The sequence below is a fragment of the Carcharodon carcharias genome, chromosome 31 (genome assembly GCF_017639515.1).
Source record: "Carcharodon carcharias isolate sCarCar2 chromosome 31, sCarCar2.pri, whole genome shotgun sequence".
Classification (NCBI taxonomy): Eukaryota; Metazoa; Chordata; class Chondrichthyes; order Lamniformes; family Lamnidae; genus Carcharodon; species Carcharodon carcharias.
The window spans coordinates 23,701,905-23,721,487 of record NC_054497.1 but is presented as its reverse complement, the minus strand read 5'-3'; the positions used below and the strand labels follow the sequence as shown (position 1 = coordinate 23,721,487).

General features: G+C 46.5%; 1 protein-coding gene across 2 annotated transcripts in view; it reads right to left on the bottom strand.

The window, feature by feature from the left end:
• foxred2 (FAD-dependent oxidoreductase domain containing 2) overlaps positions 1-19,290 on the bottom strand; it is a 37,271-nt gene extending 17,981 nt beyond the window's left edge. For both annotated transcript variants that reach the window (XM_041177462.1, XM_041177463.1), the window contains exons 1-5: positions 19,208-19,290; positions 11,689-12,243; positions 9,503-9,754; positions 5,138-5,422; positions 1,623-1,789 (exon numbers count right to left, since the gene is read on the bottom strand). In XM_041177462.1, the coding sequence (XP_041033396.1) occupies positions 1,623-1,789; positions 5,138-5,422; positions 9,503-9,754; positions 11,689-12,221 (1,237 nt within the window). In that variant the 5' untranslated portion in view covers positions 12,222-12,243; positions 19,208-19,290. The remainder of the gene's footprint in view (positions 1-1,622; positions 1,790-5,137; positions 5,423-9,502; positions 9,755-11,688; positions 12,244-19,207) is intronic.
• Positions 19,291-19,583: the final 293 nt, after the last annotated feature.

The following is a 19,583-nucleotide window of genomic DNA, read 5'->3' as shown; positions in this document are numbered from 1 at the left end:
TCTGGAGGAATATCCCACTGGACTTTTGATTCTGGACTCTGGACTCATGTGAAACCTCAACTCATTTCTATCATGGTCTTGCCCTGTACCCCTTTCTTTCCCTTATCCCTCTTTTAATGTATAAGTACGAAAAGGGGTGAACTTTGCAAAACCCCTTTTCACATTTTGTGCGTGTGTAAAAATAAACGATCCCTCTTATTTGATCTTATCTTGAGTTTGCTATAGGATTAATAATCGAGGTTGGATCACACCAAACTGAAGGGTTGGCGAAACTATGTCACCACTTATAAAGGGAGAAATCAGAAATCAAAAAGACCTCTCTGTTTACGGACAGGTGGTGAGAGGAGAAATCAGGGTTGTTTAAATTAATCACCCTCCTGTCCGTAATAACAGTGAGTCATGATAAATGGTTATTTTTCAGGAGGATGATAGACAGTGGTGTTTCCCAAGGTTTAGTGCCAGGACCACTGCTTTTTTTAAATATATAAGTGACTTGGATATTGGGATAGGACTAATATTTCAAAATTTGCTGATGGTTCCAAATTTGGAGGTGTAGCAGTGAGGATGATACTAATCGATTGCAACATGACAAAGATAGGCTAACAGAATGGGCAGACAGGTGCCAATTGTAATTTCATAGAGAAGTGTGAGGTGATATATTTTGGCAGAAGAGATACAGAGAGGCAGTACAGACTTAATGGCACAATTCCAAAGAGTGTGCAGGGACAGAGGGACCTAGGGGCTCGTGTGCATAAATCTTTGGAGGTTGCAGGACATATTGAGAGCAGTTAGCAAATGATATGGGATCTTGGACTTCATAAATAGAGGTACTGAGTACAAAAGCAGGGAAGTTATGCTAAATCTTTATGAAACTCTAGTTACGCCACAACTAGATTATTGTGTCCAGTTCTGGTCACCAGACTTTAGGAAGGATATGGGAGTCCTTCAGCGGATGCAGAGGAGATTTACTAGAACGCTTTCAGGAGTGAGAGGTCTTAGCTACAAGGGTAGGTTGGAGAAGTTGGAGTTGTTCTCCTTGGGGCAAAGAAGATTGAGGGGAGATTTAATAGAGGTGTACAAGATTATGACAGATTTGGATAAGATAAGATGTTCTCATTAGCTGATGGTACAAGGAACAGGGGACACAGATGTAAAGTTTTGGGCAAGAAATGCGGCGGGGTGAATGAGGAAGAATGAGTGATAATGATGTGCAACCCACTGTCTCTGAGGGAATGGATGATTTCAAAAGGAAATTGGATAGGCACTTGAGAAAAATAAACTGGCTGGCCTGTGGATATAGAACAGGGGAATGTGGCTGACTGAATGCTCTATAGAACTGGCACAGACTTGATGGGCAGAATGGCCTCCTTCTTTGCCATAATGATTATGACTACCACAAGAAGTTGAGATGAATAGTACTGATGCATTTCAGGGGAAGCTCCATAAGCACGAGGGAGAAATTGAAGGATATATTGATAGGCAGTAGGGTGAGAGGGGCTCATGTGTAGCATAAATACCTAGAATAGGCCAGTTGGGTCGAATGTCCCGTTTCTGTGTTGAAAGTTTGATGCAATTTTATCTATGATTTGTCTACTGAGGACATGAGTAGTACTGATGCTCACCTGTATAGCGGAACCCATGGATGAATCCGCCGGCTGATTTCCTGTAATCGATGGAATGACTGGCTGTCCCAATAATAAACATTCCAGGCAGGCTTTCCGACTCGTAGGAGGCTTTGACCAGTGGGTATTTATTCATGCGGCCTCGGCCCCTCTGAGGTTTGGTAAGACTGTTGGATCAACCAAGAGCAGGGATAAAGAAAAGCATGCTTTTATTTTCCTCCTCAACAATTTTTTTTTGCCCCCATCCAACCTGAAGGTGGTGACCACTTGCTGGAGTTTGGCTCAATGGGCATGTGCAGCCCTTCAGTAGGAGGCCATTGTTTAAGAGGGTGCATCGGCAGGTTGCTCAACTGGGAAGGGCATCTGTCACTTACCCAAAGATCACCCTAATCGCTTTCTAGCAAGGTTTGCTGGAAGCGTGACCATGATGAGGGGACCTGGCTGATTCTGCCTGCTCCCCCTCCCACCCCAGGTCAATGATAGCATCTCCAGGAGTTGATCAGTTTACTCAGCACAGGCTGATTGAACCTTGCGTCTTCCTGATCCCAATAACTCATTTTCACACTGGAACTAAGAACAATTCTAGTACTGGCTCACTAGGAAACAAATGATAAATATACTTGAAACAGAATGAGAAAATGCTACAAACTGGAGAACATTACAGATGAACCGCTTTTTAAAAGGAACAAAACAAGGGGAAGGGAAGAGGGAAAAACATATCAGAAAAGAAATAAGATGTATGAAGCACATACTGTGTATGAATAGCTAAAGGGGTGGGGGAACAGAAGAACAGGAAGAGGCCATTCAGCCCCACGAGCTTGTTCTGCCATTCAATGAGATCATGGCTGACCTGCAACCTAATTCCATTTACTCGCTATTGCGCCCCATTCCTTATTACCCTTGGTAAACTGAAATCTATCAATCCCAGATTTAAAAGAATTAATTTAGCATCAATTGCCTTTTGAGGAGAGATTTCCAAACCTCTGCCATCCTTTGTGTGTGTTAGTGTTTCACTCCTTTCACTCCTGAAAGGCCTGGCTCTAATTTTTAAACTATGTCCCCTAGTCCCAGATTCCCCAACCAGCAGAAATAGTTTCTAGCAACCCTATGAGTTCCCCTTAATATCATGAAAATCACCATTAAGTCACCCTTTAACCTTCTAAATTCTAGGGAATACAACCATAGTTTGTGTAATCGCTCCTCGTAATTTAACCCTTGGATATGATTCCGGTATCCAGGTGTCAATCTGGTAAATCCATGCTGCACTCTGTTCCAAAGCCTTTTGATGGTGTAGTACCCAGGACCACTCACAGTGCTCCAGGCATTGTCTAATCAGGACTTTGTTTAGCTGGAGCATGACTTCTATAATCAGTCCTCATTCTGAGAGCCTTCTGGATTTCTTTTGTACCTCTTGATCAGATGCTGACGATCTATATACATGGACACTTTCTAGCTTTTCACAGTTAGAAAACTCTCTGACCTATCCTTCTTATGCCCAAAGTGGATGAGCTCACAAGACATCACATGTAGAAAGGGGAACGTGAAAAGCATTCAAAGTAGAACAGGCTCTCCAGGTGGAAATAGCCTGAACAGGGCTGGGAAGCCATGAGATTGGAGGCTCAATGGGAAGTTCTCCAGAGGAGCTAAGGTCAGTAACATCTGGGATTTTTTTTATTATTATTATTTGTTCATGGGATGCGAGCGTCTCTAGCAAGGCCAGCATTTGCTGCCCTTGAGAAAGCAGCGCCCTCTTGAACCGCTGCAATCCACGTGAGTGTAGGTTTACCCACAGCTCTGATAGAGAGGGGGGTTCCAGGATTTTGATCCAGCGACAGTGAAGAAATGGTGATATAGCTCTAAGTCAGGATGGTGGGTGCTTTGGAGGCAGTGGTGTTTCCACGTGCCCGCTGCCTTTGTCCTTCTGGATGGTAGAGGTTGTAGGTTTGAAAGGTACTGACGAAGGAGCCTTGGCAAGTTGCTACAGTGTATCTTGTATATGGTACATGCTACTACCACTGCGCTGTTGGTGGAGGAATGAATGTCCAAATTAGTGGATGAGATGCTGATCAAGCGGGTTGCTTTGTCCTGGATAGTGTCGAGCTTCTTGAATGTTGTTGGAGCAGCACTTGTCCAGGCAATTGGAGAGTTCTATATCACACTCCTGACTTGTGTCTTGTAAATGCTGGTCAGGACAGATGCCTGGACAATCAGGTGATTTACTTGCTGCAGAATTCCTGGCTTTTGAGCTAATCTTGCAGCTACAGAATTTAACCCCCTGGGAGGTTGATGGTAGAGGATTCAGCGATGGTAATGCCATTTAACTTCAAGGAGAGATGGACATGCCTGACGCTTTTGTGACACGATTATTACTTGCCACTTATCAGCTCTAGCCTGAATGTTGACCAGGTCTTACTGCATCCATGCATGGCCTGCTTCAGTATCTGAGGAGTTGTGAATGGTACTGAACACTGTGTATCATCAGCAAACATTCCCAATTCTAACCTTATGATGGAGAGAAGATCATTGATGAAGCAGCTGAAGATGGTTGGGCCTAGGATACTGCTCTGAGGAATGCCTGCAACAATATTCTGGGACTGAAATGATTAGACTCCAACTACCACAACCATCTTCCTTTATTCTAGGTATGATTCCAATGATGCCCTGGTGTTAAATTGTGGGATTGTAGTCTAGGAGCCAGGGGGTGTTGCCAAGATAGTATAAGATGGTATATAGCTTTGGTCAGTTAGAGGAGATCCTGCTGCCATACAACATGACATCTGAGAGTGGGTTTGATAATAAGTTAGGATTGGACCCCACAGAATGGAGCATTGTAAATTCAAGGGCAAATAAATTAGAGTAAAGGGAGTGACAGCCAATTGTCACATTGACATCAATCGATCGATCATCAAATGAGGTCAATTGAGGAGACAGAAGGCAGGAGGGTCAGGTGTTGAGGGGGATCGTGTGTCAGTGTGAATGTGCATGAATGTGTGTGAGTGGCTCATGCAAAGGGTGGTGTTGGGGGATATACAGGGGAAAAGTTGAGAGAAGAGCTTAGCAACATGTCGAGCTTGAGATTGGCGAGTGGAACAATGCTGAGAATGCATCGTTTGGGGGTGAGGGTGGGGGGGGGGGGGGGGGGGGGGGGGGGGGTGTTGCTAGCGAAAATACACCAAGGTGCAAGATTGGATGGAGAGATGGGAGCTTAGAATAAAGTATAAAGAAAAATGAAATAAGGTTGCAGTCCTTGCAAGGAAAAAATATTTTCTTTACTGTTAAAGCGTCAGACGAGCTCAAGGATGAAACTGAAAAGAGGACCAGGATAGCTCTGAAATAAAGTGGAGCAATACTGCTGGACAGAAGGGTAGAGATGATGGATTTTAGAAACGAGAAACCATCCTCTTCACTATAATATACGGAACATTTCACAAATGATAGGCAAAAACAAGGGGGGAGCTCTAAAGCAGCCACTTGGCACTGTTTGGGTGTTCAAAGAGCAGTGTGACTCTGCTTACTTGTTAAAAATAGAAAAGTCGAACTTCCACCCCAAGCAACGGATGACACGGTCGTAAGGCTGACGCACCGAAAAGTTATCAGCCTCTTCCTCATACATGAGGCGTTGATTGTTGCTGTTGGATGACACATCTTGGGAGGCTTCGCTCTTGTCAAAGTGGTATCTCAGTCTTAGGTGCAGCTTTCCCTTTTTGTCTTGGACGATGGCAATGTTGTCCAGGTCTCCTTCCAGCAAGCCATCCAGTGACTTCAGCTGGTAGGTGTCCAGCATGGCGTTATTCACAGCCCTGAGGAGCACAAGAGTGAACAGAAATATGAGGTACTGAAAGCAACACGTCCCCTTGACCAACCAGCGCTTAGTGTGGTTAACCACTCAAGCAACTTCCAAACCTGCAGTCTTCCAGAAATCCAAGGAGTCAGGGCAAGGGATGCAAAGAGTTAACACCAAGGGCCAGCAGGGACTGGTCAGTACAGGCAGACAATTTCACCAAGACATGTGAAACAGAACCAGTTATCACCTGTACTATTCCTCTACGATCTGTGGGGGTTTGTGTGTATGTGTTTTACTTGTAAACACACTCGTGTGCTTAAGAAATAATGAGCCACTGGGGGAAAAATCCTCTTTAAACTAAAACACAGATATCTGTCTTTACATACAGTTATTGCATAAACACTTGACTTGTATTCCTTTGAGTTTTGCAGGTTGAGGGGTGATTTAATCAAGGTGTTTAAAATGTTAAAAGGATTCAATAAGGTAGATACTATTTTTCTCTGGTGGGAGAATCCATAACATGGGGGACACAATCAGACAATCAGTAGTAGGGAAAATGGTAGAGTCTATTATAAAAAACGTGATAACAGGAGACTTAGAAAATACTAACGGGATTAGACAAAGTCAACATGGATTTATCAAAGGGAAATCATGTTTGACAAACCTGCTGGAGTTTTTTGAGGACGTAACTAGTATAGATAAGGGAGAACCAGTGGATGTGGTGTATTTGGATTTTCAGAAAGTTTTTAATAAAGTCCCACATAAGAGATTAGTGTGCAAAATTAAAGCACCTGGGATTGGGGGTAATATATTGGTATGGATTGAAAATTTGTTAGCAGACAAGAAACAGAGTAAGAATAAATGGGTCTTTTTCGGAGTGGCAGGCAGTGACTAGTAGGGTACCGCAGGGATCTGTGCTTGGGCCCCAGCTGTTCACAGTATATATCAATGATTTAGATGAGGGAACCAAATGTAATGCTTCCAAGTTTGCTAACGACACGAAACTTGGTGGAAATGACAGTGGTAAGGAGGACGTTAAGAGGCTTCAAGGTGATTTAGGCAAGTTGAGTGAGTGGGTAAATACGTGGCAGATGCAGTAAAATGTGGATAAGTGTGAAGTTATCCACTTTGGTAGGAAAAACAGAATGGCAGAGGATTATTTAAATGGTGAGAGATTGGGAAATGTTGATGTACAAAGGGATCTGGGTGTCCTTCTACACCAATCGTGGAAAGCAAGCATGCAGGTACAGCAAGCAGTTAAGAAGGCAAATGGTATGTTAGCCTTCATTTTGAGAGAGCTTGAGTACAGGAGCAAGGGTGACTTACTGCAGCTGTACAGGGTCTTGGTAAGACCACACCTGGAGCACTGTGTGCAGTTTTGGTCTCCTTACCTAAGAAAGCCATTGAGGGATGCAGCGAAGGTTCATCAGACTGATTCCTCAGATGGCAGGACTGTCGTATGATGAGAGGTTGGCTTGACTAGGCCTGTATTCACTGGAGTTTAGAAGAATGAGAGGGGATCTCATTGAAACATATAAAATTTTGACAGGGCTGGACAGACCGTATGCAGAGATGAGGTTTCCTCTGGCTGGGGGGTCTAGAACAAGGGGTCACAGTCTCCAGATATAGGGTAGGCCAATTAGGACTGAAATCAAGAGAAACTTCTTCACTCAGAGAGTGGTGAACCTGTGGAATTCTCTACCACAGAAGGCTGTGGAGGCCAAATCACTGAATATATTTAATAAGGAAATAGGTATATTTCTAGACTCTAAAGGTGTCAAGGAGTATGGGGAGAGAGCAGGAGTATGGTGTTGAGATAGGGGATCAGCCATGATCACATTGAATGGTGGAACAAGCTTGAAGGGCCAAATGACTTACTCCTGCTCATATTTTCTATGTAGCTTTATCTTAGAATTTGAGCTCAGCCATTCCGGAGTGAAGTCAGGAAGCAGTTGTTCACATAAAGGGCAGTGGAAATCTGGAATTTCCTCCCCCAGAAAGGCAATGAATGCTGGGACAAATGAAATTTTCAATCCCAGGGTTGACAGATTTTAAGGCTATAAGGGTATAAATCAGCCATGACCTAAATGAATGGCAAATAGGAGGGGCTGAATGGCTCTTGTTTCTACACACTCTACATGTTATGATTTTCTTCATTGCAAAGATAGGGAACTTCTGGAAACTTTCCTTAATTTGAGAACCAGAGAATGATGCAGATGGAAGTCATTCAGCCCATCATGTCTGTGCTGGCTCTTTGAAAGAGCCATCTACTCAGTGCCATTTCCCTGCTGTCTCCCTGTAGCCCAGAAAAGTTTTCCTTGTCAAGGATTTATCCAATTCCTTTTGAAAGTTACTACAGAATCTGCTTTCACCTCCCTTCCTGGCAGTGCGCTCCAGATCACAACTTGCTGAATAAAATAAATTCTCAAATCCCTGGTTGACTTGCAAATCACATTAAATCTGTCCCCTCGTGCCAGGAGAAGCAGTTACTTCCTAGTTAGTCTACCAAAATCCCTCATCATTTTGATCATCTGTATTAAATCTTCCCTTACCCTCTTCTGCCCTAATAATCCCAGCTTCTCCAGTCTCTCCACATAACTGCAGTCCCTCATTCTGTTAAATCTCCTCTCTCAGGCCTCCCCAAGGTGTAATGCTCAAAACTGGATACAATACTCTAGCTGAGGCCAAACCAGTAATCAGCTATAATGGTTTGCGTAACTTCCTTACTTTTGTACTCGTTGCCTCAATTTATAAAGTCAAGGATCCTGTGTGCTTTTTAAACAGTGTATCAGTTGGTCCTGGAATGTTCAAAGATTTGTGTGTGTAAATCCCCCAAGTCTCTCTATTGCTGCACCCTGCTTATTTTAAGGTTTATTTCTTTCTTTCCTCTGAATGGATGAATGAATGCATTGGAATAGTGCATGGTGAAAATCAGACAAATATGTCAAACATTATTCATAAATATCAGAGTTTCATTTCAACCCATCATTGTACACAGTCTGTGGAAGAGTCAGGCTGAAAACCTACTTCTCTTGCTCCATCCGCCATTGGTGCACCATGGCCTCAGTCTGCACATTATATTACTTGACATGATTGTACAGCACAGAAACAGGCCATTTGGCCCAATGGATTCATGTTGGCATTTATGCTCCACATGATCCTCAACCCACCTCTCTTCATCTAACCTTATCAACATAATCTTCTATTCCTTTCTCCCTCAAGTATTTACCTAGATTCTCCTTAAACATTATCAACTCAACTACTCCCTGTGGCAGCAAGTTCCACATTCTCACCTCTCACTGGGTAAAGAAGTTTCTCTAGAATTCCCTATTGGATTGATTAGTGTCGATCTTGTATTTATCGGCCCTAGTTTTTGTTTCCTCGCAAGTGGAAATATCTTCTCCACATCTACCCTCTGAAACCCATTCACAATCCAAAGCACACCAGGAGCAATCACCGATAGTGATCAGGAGTGGAAATCCTGGCTGACTTGTCCTGTCCATGGGCCACTTTCAGCAACAATTTGCATGTAGCACCTTTGACTTGGTAAAAGTTCTCACAGGTATGATCAAACAACATTTGGCACAGAGCCTTATATCAGGAGTGGTAGCCAAAAGCTTGGTCAAAGAGTTTGGCTTTAAGAATCTTAATGGAGACAGATGAAGTTTAAGGAGACAATTCCAACGCTGAGGGCTGGACAACTGAAGGCAGAACCACCAATGGTAGTGTGCAGCTGCACAGCAATTTGGGACACATCACACTGGGAACAATCAGCACACGCACAACTACTGTTTCCTTTAAGATGCACACAAATGCAGTCACATGGCAACCTTTAAGGGTTTGTGCCATGCAATAAGCAAGTATAGCAAACACAAGTTAGAGGAAACACTAGTTGTAGAGGCTGGAGGAGATTATAGAGACAATCCCTGCAGTCATCTATCTTTTTGCTAAAGGTGCTGGTCTCAATCATACTGTTAATGATGTCCCTGCTGATGAAAATTGAATTCTAAAAGGGATTCTTAGAGGTCTCAATCTGGTCACCTTGCACTACGGAAGCCAACACAAGTGGCTTAGTTAAATACTACAGTCGACTTACCGAACATCTCCAACATAGTGAGTGGCCCAGGCGAGCCGCACCCGGGACCGACTCAGCATGTGGATAAAGTTAGTCACCCCGAGGATGTTGTCTGCCGTCTCAAACGCCGCGTTGCCCCGGCCCAGGATGAGGACTGCCTGCCCAGCAAAGTGGGTGGGGTCCACAGAAATGCTCTCATAGCCCTCGGCGTATTCGGAGCCTGGAAAATCAGGCATGTTGGGCACCCACATTCCGGTCGCAACTAACAGGACACTGAAAGGAGAGAGGGGAATGAAAACTGTCAGCTTACCATTAAACACAAAAGGGCTGTGCACCCTCACCTGCCAAATCCCCATAACTCGACAATCCTCTTTAATAGTGTCTCGCAGCCTTCAGCAGCACCCAAAGTACCCAATGAGGTCAGGGTAACAAACATTACTGCTCAAGGCCCGCAGGTTATGAGCTGGTAGCACGAAGCACAGCTGTGAAAGCTGTTTTTTTTTTACACTCAGTACTATTCAATTTGTGGGAAACTTGGGCCTGTTTTGATTCAACAGCCTGCAATGAAAATGAAAGGATTTAACTTTTACCTGGACTTGCTCACAATCCTAGACTAGGTACATGAGGACCCTCATCTGATTGTTGATCTCTCTTTCTCATCTCTCAGCTTCTTTGATGCAAACTTGATCAAGTATTAAATCTGGTCAGTGCTTCCCAGAACTCTGCCCTCTTGTTCAAAACTGTAGATCCAAGCTCCTTCCTCATCCTCTGACCTTGTTAGGCTGAAATTAAGCCTCACCCATTTGACTCTAAAGGCATTTTTTTGCAGGACCTCAAAACTGTGCAGTCCTTTAGCAATGTAAAAGGAATCAGCCATACCTCATCAGATAGCACTCAGTGATCGCCCACTGAGCAACAGTAACTCAATTTGAATTGGTGAAGGATGCAAGTTTGAGGGCTTTAAAAAGAACTCCTTTGAGCCAGAGGTTGTGGATTCAAGATCCACTCCAAGAAAGTGATTACATAATCCAGGCTGACAGCCCATTGTGATCCTGAGGGAGTGCTGTCTTTCGGATGAGAGGTTAAATGGAGGCCCCCAGGTAAAAGATCTCATCTCACTATTCGAAGTGCAGGGGAGTTCTTCCCAATGCCCTGGCCAATATTTATCCCTCTAGCAACATCAATAAAACAGATAGATAGATTGGTCATTATCAAGTTGCAGTTTGTGGTGATTTAATACAGTTTTTTAAGGTCTTGAAAAGAATCAACAGTGTAGAAAAAGAGAAACTCCTTCTGCTGACTGGGGAGTCTAGGGGATGGGGGACTAAGTTTAAAATCAGTGTTAGACCATTCAGGAACAAACATCAGAATCACGTTTTCATGCAAAGGATGGTGGAAATGTGGAATACATTCCTAGAAAAAACAATAATTCAATGAATAATTTTACATCTGCAATCGACAGACTTTTGTTAGCCAAGGAGATTAAGGGGTACGGAGCCAAGGCAGGTGGATTGTGTTAGGATACAGATCAGCTATGAATTGCAGCCGAACTGCCTCAAACAGCCAAATGGCTCCCTCCTGTTCCTAAACAGAAACTACAGTGTCTTCTCCCAATAAAAGCATGATCATTTCACCAGTACAGTGCAGTGAGAGGAGGATAGTCACACAAGATGGTCATGACACAGGAGGCCATTCGGCTTGTCATATCCATGCCATCCCTCTGCAAAAGAAGCTCAGCTAGTCACACTCCCACACCTTTCCCCCCATAGCCCTGCACATCTTTTCTCTTCAAGTTAATTATCTAATTCCCTTTTGAAAGCCGCAATTGAGACGGCCTCTGCCACACTCATGGGCAGTGCATTCTAGATCCTAACCACTCACTGCGATAAAGCAACTTATCCTTGCATCCCCTTTGGTTCTTTTGCCATTCACCATAAATCTGTGCCATCTGGTTTTTGATCCTTCTGCCAATGGGAACAGTTTCTCCCTTTCTGCTCTTTCTAGACCCCTCATAATTTTGAACCTTCTCTTCTCTAAGGAAAACAGCCCCAGCTTCTCTAATCTTTCCATGTAGCTGAAACCTCCCATCCTTGGAACCATTCTGGTCAAGCTTTTCTACGTCCTCTCCAATGCCTTCAGAGCGTTCCTGAAACCCACTGCTACCAGCACGAACTAACGCCGTCAGGGGTAAGGTTATATGACCGTACCTGCATCTGTAATGACTGTCATTCTGATCCGTCAGGAAGAAGTAGTGCCCATTCCAGGCCCTGGGGTCCTTCTCGGCTTCGATCCACGTTATCTCAGTGTTGTACCGAATCTTCAGATCAAATTTGTTTGTAAAGTTGTTCAAGTAGTGCACCATAGTGTCAGCGTGAGGAAAAAAATCTTTGGCATAGTGTTTGTAGAGCAGGTTTTCATCATGGCTGATAAGTGAGTTCCAGTCATGACGGAGGTTAAACTCTTTGTTCTGCTTCCCGGTGTATCGCTTGTTAATACTAATGAGCTTTCGGTGGCGGGGGTAACGTACAAAGAAGCTCCCAGAGAGGTTGCTGCGCTCAAAAACCAGGTAGTGTCTTTGGGATTGCTGCAGAAAGTAGGCAATCTGCAGGCCACCTGGACCTGCTCCGATTACACAGTAGTCAAGGTGAAGATAGTCTGTTGGCACAGCTGCATGGGCAGAAGCAAAGGTGATACTTGCCACAAGCGTGACGAAGGTACAACTCATACATGATTTTGGCATGTTGCTCCTTCAGCATCAGTCCCTAGCCAAATAAAGAAAGGCAGATATTCACTTTGAAGCAATATGGTGGTACTCCCAGTTAAGAAGGATCACAGCTCTGTCAGAGGTGCAGTTCAGAGGGAGCGCCGCACTTTCGGAGGGGTAGTTCAGAGGAAGCGCCGCTCTGTCGGAAGGGCAGTTCAGAGGGAGCCCAGCTCTGTCAGAGGGGAAGTTCAGAGGGAGCGTTGCTCTGTAGGATGGGGTAGTTTGGAGGAAGAGCCACTCCGTTGGAGGGGCAGTTCTGAGTGAGTGCCGCGCTTTCAGGTGACCAGTTCAGGGGGAGCGCCGCTCTGTCAGAGGGGCAGTTCAGAGGGAGCACAGCTCTGTTGGTGGGGCCATTCAGAGAAGCACAGCTCTGTCGGAAGGGCAGTTCAGAGGGAGCGCAGCTCTGTTGGTGGGGCCATTCAGAGGAGCACGGCTCTGTCGGAAGGGCAGTTCAGAGGGAGCGCAGCTCTGTCGGAAGGGCAGTTCAGAGGGAGCGCAGCTCTGTCGGATGGGCAGTTCAAAGGGAGCGCAGCTCTGTCGGTGGGGCTGTTCAGAGGGAGCGCCGCTCTGTCGGAGGGGCAGTGCAGAGGGAGCACAACTGTGTCGGAGGGGCAGTTCAGAGGGCACGCCGCTCTGTCGGAGGGGCAGTTCAGAGGGCACGCCGCTCTGTCAGAGGGGCAGTTCAGAGGGCACGCCGCTCTGTCAGAGGGGCAGTTCAGAGGGCACGCCGCTCTGTCGGAGGGGCAGTTCAGAGGGCACGCCGCTCTGTCGGAGGGGCAGTTCAGAGGGCACGCCGCTCTGTCGGAGGGGCAGTTCAGAGGGCACGCCGCTCTGTCAGAGGGGCAGTTCAGAGGGCACGCCGCTCTGTCGGAGGGGCAGTTCAGAGGGCACGCCGCTCTGTCGGAGGGGCAGTTCAGAGGGCATGCCACTCTGTCGGAGGGGCAGTTCAGAGGGAGCGCCGCTTTGTTGGAGGGGCAGTTCAGAGAGAGCACCGTTAATCCCAGATTTTTATCAAATTCCACTATCTGACATGGCGGGATTCGAACCCAGATTCCCAGAGCATTACCCTGGGTCTCTGGATTACTAGCCCAGCGACAATACCACTATGCCATTGCCGCTCTGTCAGAGGGGTAGTTCAGAGGAAGTGCTGCATTGCTGGAGGGGCAGTTCAGAGGGAGTGCTGTATTGTTGGAGGGGCAGTTCAGAGGGAGTGCTGCATTGTTGGAGGGGCAGTTCAGAGGGAGTGCCGCATTGGCGGAGGGGCAGTTCAGAGGGAGTGCTGCATTGTTGGAAGGGCAGTTCAGAGGGAGTGCTGCATTGTTGGAGGGGCAGTTCAGAGGGAGTGCTGCACCAAAGATGGGAAATTCAGTGGTAGTGCCGCACTGAGATAGGCTGTTCAGAGGGAGCCCTGTACTGTCAGGAGTGCAGTACCAAGGGATTGCTGCACAGGCAGGGGGAGAGTACTGAGGGAGTCTGCACATTTGGAGGGGCAATACTGAGGGAACGCTGCGCAGTCAGACAGGCGGTACTGAGGGAATGCTGTGCAGTCGGACAGACAGTACTGAGGGAACATTGCACTGTTGGAGGGCCAGTAGTGAGGAAGCATTGCAATCAGAGGAGTATTATGGGGAACACTGCAGAATCCAAGGGGGCAGTACTGAGAGATTGTTGCACTGTCATAGGTCCCATTTTTTGACTTAAATGTAAAATTGAGGTTCTGTCCACCCTCACAGGTGGAGGCAAAAGATTCCACAGCTACTATTTGAAGATCTTTTATATCTAACTAAGCTGGGGCCTCGGTTTAACATCTAATTGATCAAGGATACGTTATGCACTTCATTGCAGTGTAGTGGAACTTAAATACACAACCTCCTGACTCAAAGACGTGTGAGCCAAGACTTAAATCCACAGAAGTTAGAGAGTACTAGTGTTCTTTTTACAGCTTTTGGTAAAAATTAATCATCCATCTCATTTCAAATCCTCATGACAACATTGCATCAGAAACTGAGATTTGGTCATTAGCGCATTTCGGACTAGAGGATGTGAATAATTTAAGATGTGTCCTGTGGAGAGTGCAGTGTGTTCAAGAGAAACAAGTGACTTGGAATGAATCTCTGCACCATATGCTTTTCCACACCTCATGTCTGGGTCTGTTGCGGACTAATCCATAGAGGTTCATTGCTACAATTAATCAACAATTCCATTATGCCTGTGTTATATAACTTGCAGAATGATAGAAGGCAGCTAGTGGAATTTAAATTCAATTAAGAAAAATCTGTCAATTGAAAGCGAGTCTCAGTAATGGTCACCATGGAGTTATCATCGATTGCTGTAAAACCCCATCTGGTTCACTAATGTCCTTTAGGGGAAAGGAATCTGCCATCCTTACCTGGTCTGGCCTATATGTGACTCCAGACCCATAACAACGTGATTGCCCTCTGAAATGGCCTAGCAAGCCATTCAGTTCAAGGGTAATTCCGGATGGGCAACAAATGCTAACTTTGCCAGTGATACCCACATCCCATGAAAGAATAGACAAAAAAGTTGAACCTTGATCACTTTTCATCTGGCTTTTCCGAATTTTCTATCACAACATATTAAAACTTGAGGGGAGGGATAGAATGAGGGTTATTTACAAGTTCCCTCAGAGGAATGTCAACTTTCATTATGAAGCATAATTCGAAATGTCTTAGTCTCCTGTTTTCAGCCCTCTTGACATCTGTCAGGGGTTGGTTCGATGGGCACCGTCACCTCCTGAGGTACCTCATTCATGATGCCATTCTTTATATGGCAACCTAGACGACCAATGGACAAAGGGTAAAACTGATTAACCCAATCCTCTCCTCATGCGAAAAGCACTGTCCAGCGCTGGGCAGCAATCAGCAGTAGAAACCCTGGTCGGTTAACCCCCCCACCCCAACATACAACGCTGTGGCCAACACCCAGAATCAAACCAATCACTTTTGCATTTTACAATGGCCAACTGCCAAAATGCATCGCATCGCAGAAAGGGGAGTCACAGGCATCAGGCATGAAGTAGGAAAGGACAATGAGCGACATTGAAGAAGCAGGTTGGAAGGAGGCTGCTTGAAAGATGGGAGCAAGCTGGTTTTAAAGGACAGCGTTCCAGGAGGCAGGATGCTTCTGCCACCTGAAGGGTCTGCAATGATGGTAGGGCAAAGAGGCAGGCAAGCTGGGACATAGGCCAGGTGAGATTGCAGAGATAAGGTGTTGAGGTTTTGGAATTCTACGAGGTGTGAGGGATGGAATCCAGCAAGGACTGTGGAGTTGGGCAAGAACAATTTACATGGGCTGAGTTCTGGGGTTTGTGTTGATCAGACATCAGAACAGCAATGAAAAGGTGGAGCCCAAGGGGTGTGAAGAAGTTGGGGGTAAGATTTTCAGTGGCAATGTGGGTGGAGGACCAAGCAAGATTGGTATGGTATCAGAGATGGCAATACATGGTAAGGCACTGACTGTGAAATGTGCAATTCAGCATAACTTGCCCTCCACCACCAATGCACAGTGGCAGCAGTGTGTACCAACTACAAGATGCACTGCAGCAACTCACCAAGGCTCCTTCGACAGCATCTTCCAAAACCACAAATTCTACTACCTAGAAGGACAAGGGTAGCAGGCACATGAAAACACCATCACCTGCAAGCTCCCCTGTGAGTTACACATCCTAACTTGGAACGATATCACTGCTCCTTCACTGTCGCTAGACCAAAATCCTGCAATTCCCTACTTAACAGCAATGTGGGTGCACACTGGACAGACTATAGCGATATGGGCAATAAAGATTGGCCTTGCCAGTGACATCCACAATACTTGATTTTTAAAAAAGTATGGAAATGACCAAGACACCATGGCTGCAAGTTACCAGACTCAGCTAGGCCACAGAGCAAGAAAAGTCATTGGAACTGGAATGAGAACAGAACTTAATGTCAAGCAGAAGGCAAGGACAAGCAATGGACACACGGCCAGGGTGATCCCAGAGAGGCAAATGCTGACCCCGTGCCCTCAGATAATGCCAACAAGATGCAACTTGACGGAATAAATACCTGAGCCACGAGAGGTAACTCGGCCAAACAGATGAGGAGGTGGAGCGAGATTTTATACGTTGGCCTCATTCACTGGGCTGAAGGAAGGAAGGTTGGTAAATACCAAAGTACAGTAGTTTTTATCTAAATTGGAATGGTTTCCTGGGACAGCAAGCACACAACAGATAAAGGCAGTAAGCAAGGAGTCAGGAGCACATCAGGGAAACTCAACTAGTTGGTACTCCAGCTTTGAGACTCCCGTGTACACACGGTTGTAGATTCAATTATCATTTGAAGATTTGATTTTCTCTTGAGTTTCCTTGATGCCAATGCCCTGCACTCTGCTTTCCCTTTATCTGGCCCAATTATCTGTGCAACTTCCTCCAGTTCTACAACCCTCTGAGATCCCAGCTCTCATCAAATTCTGGCCTTTTGCACATCGCTGATTTTGTCCCTCCACTACTGGCAGCTGTGCTTTTAGCTGCCTGGGTCCTAAGCTCTGGGTGGATTGCCTTCCTTAGACCTTTCCTCCTTTAAGGCACCTCCTTAGCATCTACCTCTTTGATCATGATTTTGGTCATTTGCCTTAATATCTCCTTACATGGCTCAGTATCGAATTTTGTCTGATAAAGCCCCTGTGAAGTCCCTTGGGACATTTTACTACGTTAAAGGTGCTTTATAAATTTAAGTAGTTAATGCTGTTGAGGAGTCGGTGCAAGAATGGTGGGCTCCCACACTGAGCTATAGACTGTGATAAAAACAAAAAACTGCGGATGCTGGAGATCCAAAACAAAACCAGAAAAACTCAGCCGGTCTGGCAGCATCGGCGGAGAGGAAAAGAGTTGACGTTTCGAGTCATGACCCTTCAACAGAACTGAATGAATATTAGGAGAGGGGTGAAATATAAGCTGGTTTAAGGTGGTGGGTGGGTGGTGGTTGTAGGAACAAGCAAGCAGTGATAGTAGATAATCAAAAGATGTCACAGACAAAAGAACAAAGAGGTTTCGAAGGTGGTGATATTATCTAAACAAATGTGCTAATTAAGAATGGATGACAGGACACTCAAGGTACAGCTCTAGTGGGGGTGGGGTGGAAAGGCTAACAGGGCATAAAAGATATAGATTTAAAAATAATAGAAACAGGTGGGAAAAGAAAAATCTATATAAATTATTGGAAAAAACAAAAGGAAGGGGGAAGAAACGGAAAGGGGATGGGGACGGAGGAGGGAGTTTAAGATCTAAAATTGTTGAATTCAATGTTCAGTCCAGAAGGCTGCAAAGTGCCTAGTCGGAAGATGAGGTGCTGTTCCTCCAATTTGCATTGGGCTTCACTGGAACAATGCAGCAAACCAAGGACAGACATGTGGGCAAGAGAGCAGGGTGGAGGGTTAAAATGGTAAGCGACAGGGAGGTTTGAGTCTTTCTTGCGAACAGACCGCAGGTGTTCTGCAAAGCGGTCGCCCAGTTTACGTTTGGTCTCTCCAATGTAGAGGAGACCGCATTGGGAGCAATGAATGCAGTAGACTAAGTTAGGCGAAATGCAAGTGAAATGCTGCTTCACTTGAAAGGAGTGTTTGGGCCCTTGGATGGTGAGGAGAGAGGAAGTGAAGGGGCAGGTGTTGCATCTTTTGCGTGGGCATGGGGAGATGCCATAGGTGGGGCTTGAGGAGTAGGGGGTGATGGAGGAGTGGACCAAGGTGTCCCGGAGAGAACGATCCCTATGGAATGCCACCAGGGTGGTGGCATCATGCTGGAGTTGGCGGAAATGGCGGAGGATAATCCTTTGAATATGGAGGCTGGTGGGGTGATAAGTGAGGACAAGGGGGACCCTATCATGTTTCTGGGTGGGAGGAGAAGGTGTGAGGGCAGATGCGCGGGAGATGGGCCGGACACGGTTGAGGGCCCTGTCAACAACCATGGGTGGAATACCTCGGTTAAGGAAGGAGGACAAGTTAGAGGAACTGTTTTTGAAGGTAGCATCATCAGAACAGATGCGAAGGAGGCGAAGGAACTGAGAAAATGGGATGGAGTCCTTACAGGAAGCGGGGTGTGAGGAGCTGTAGTCAAGGTAGCTGTGGGAGTCGGTAGGCTTGTAATGGATATTGGTGGGCAGTCTATCACTAGAAATTGAGACAGAGAGGTCAAGGAAGGGAAGGGAAGTGTCAGAGATGGACTATGTGAAAATGATGGAGGGGTGGAGATTGGAAGCAAAATTAATAAATTTTTCCAGGTCCAGACGAGAGCATGAAGCAGCACCAAAGTAATCATCGACGTACCGGAGAAAGAGTTGTGGGAGGGGGCCGGAGTAGAACTGGAACAAGGAATGTCCTGCCATCCATTCTTAATTAGCACATTGGTTTAGATAATATCACCACCTTCAACACCTCTTTGTTCTTCTGTCTGTGACATCTTTTGGTGATCTGCTCCTTTCACTGCTTGCTTGTCCCTACAACCACACCACCACCCCCCACCTTAAACCAGCTTATATTTCACCCCTTCCTGGGATTTACTAGTTCTGTCAAAGGGTCATGAGGACTCGAAACGTCAACTCTTTTCTTCTCCGCCGATGCTGCCAGATCTGCTGAGTTTTTCCAGGTAATTCTGTTCTTGTTTTGAGCTACAGACTGTGTCCTGATGCCCAATTGCCAGCACCCCCCCCCCCCCCCCACCGTCGAGGCTCATGCATAAAAATTGACACCGCCTGGACAAAATGATGGGAGCTGGGCACTGCCCGCAGCAAGTACCATTATCACTGGGAAAGAGGGGGGAGAGTGAATGGAAGAAGGAACAGCGGGGGAGAAGGGCTGATAACTGAGGAGGAGGGAGATCCTATCAACGCCGTTCATAACCTAGGGCCTGAATCCCTGATGGAAAGTCACTGCGTTACCCGTATGACTAAGAATCCAAATGGACAGCTTACCGGGCGGGCTGCAACGACCCACCGCCAGCCATAAACCTACTCACTGAGCGTCTCTCCTCTCCCAGTCTCTCCTCTATGCTTCGTCACCCATGGGAACGGTGCGTCATCGCGTCACCGCGGCCCCGCCCCCCCCCACGCCCCCTTCCCTCGTCTCGCCTCGCCCACCTCCCCCCCCTTCTCTCGCCCCAGGCCGCGCGTCCACTTCGCACAGGCCTCGCCCTCGCCCCCGCCCCCTCCTCGTCCCGGGCCCCGCCCCTTCGCCCAGGCTCCGCCCCCCCCCCCCCGCGACACCGTGGCGCGCCAGGCCGGACAGGGGTAGAGTAATCTGGCGCCCCCCCCAACCCCCCTAGCGGCGGGCTGCTGTATACACGGCCAG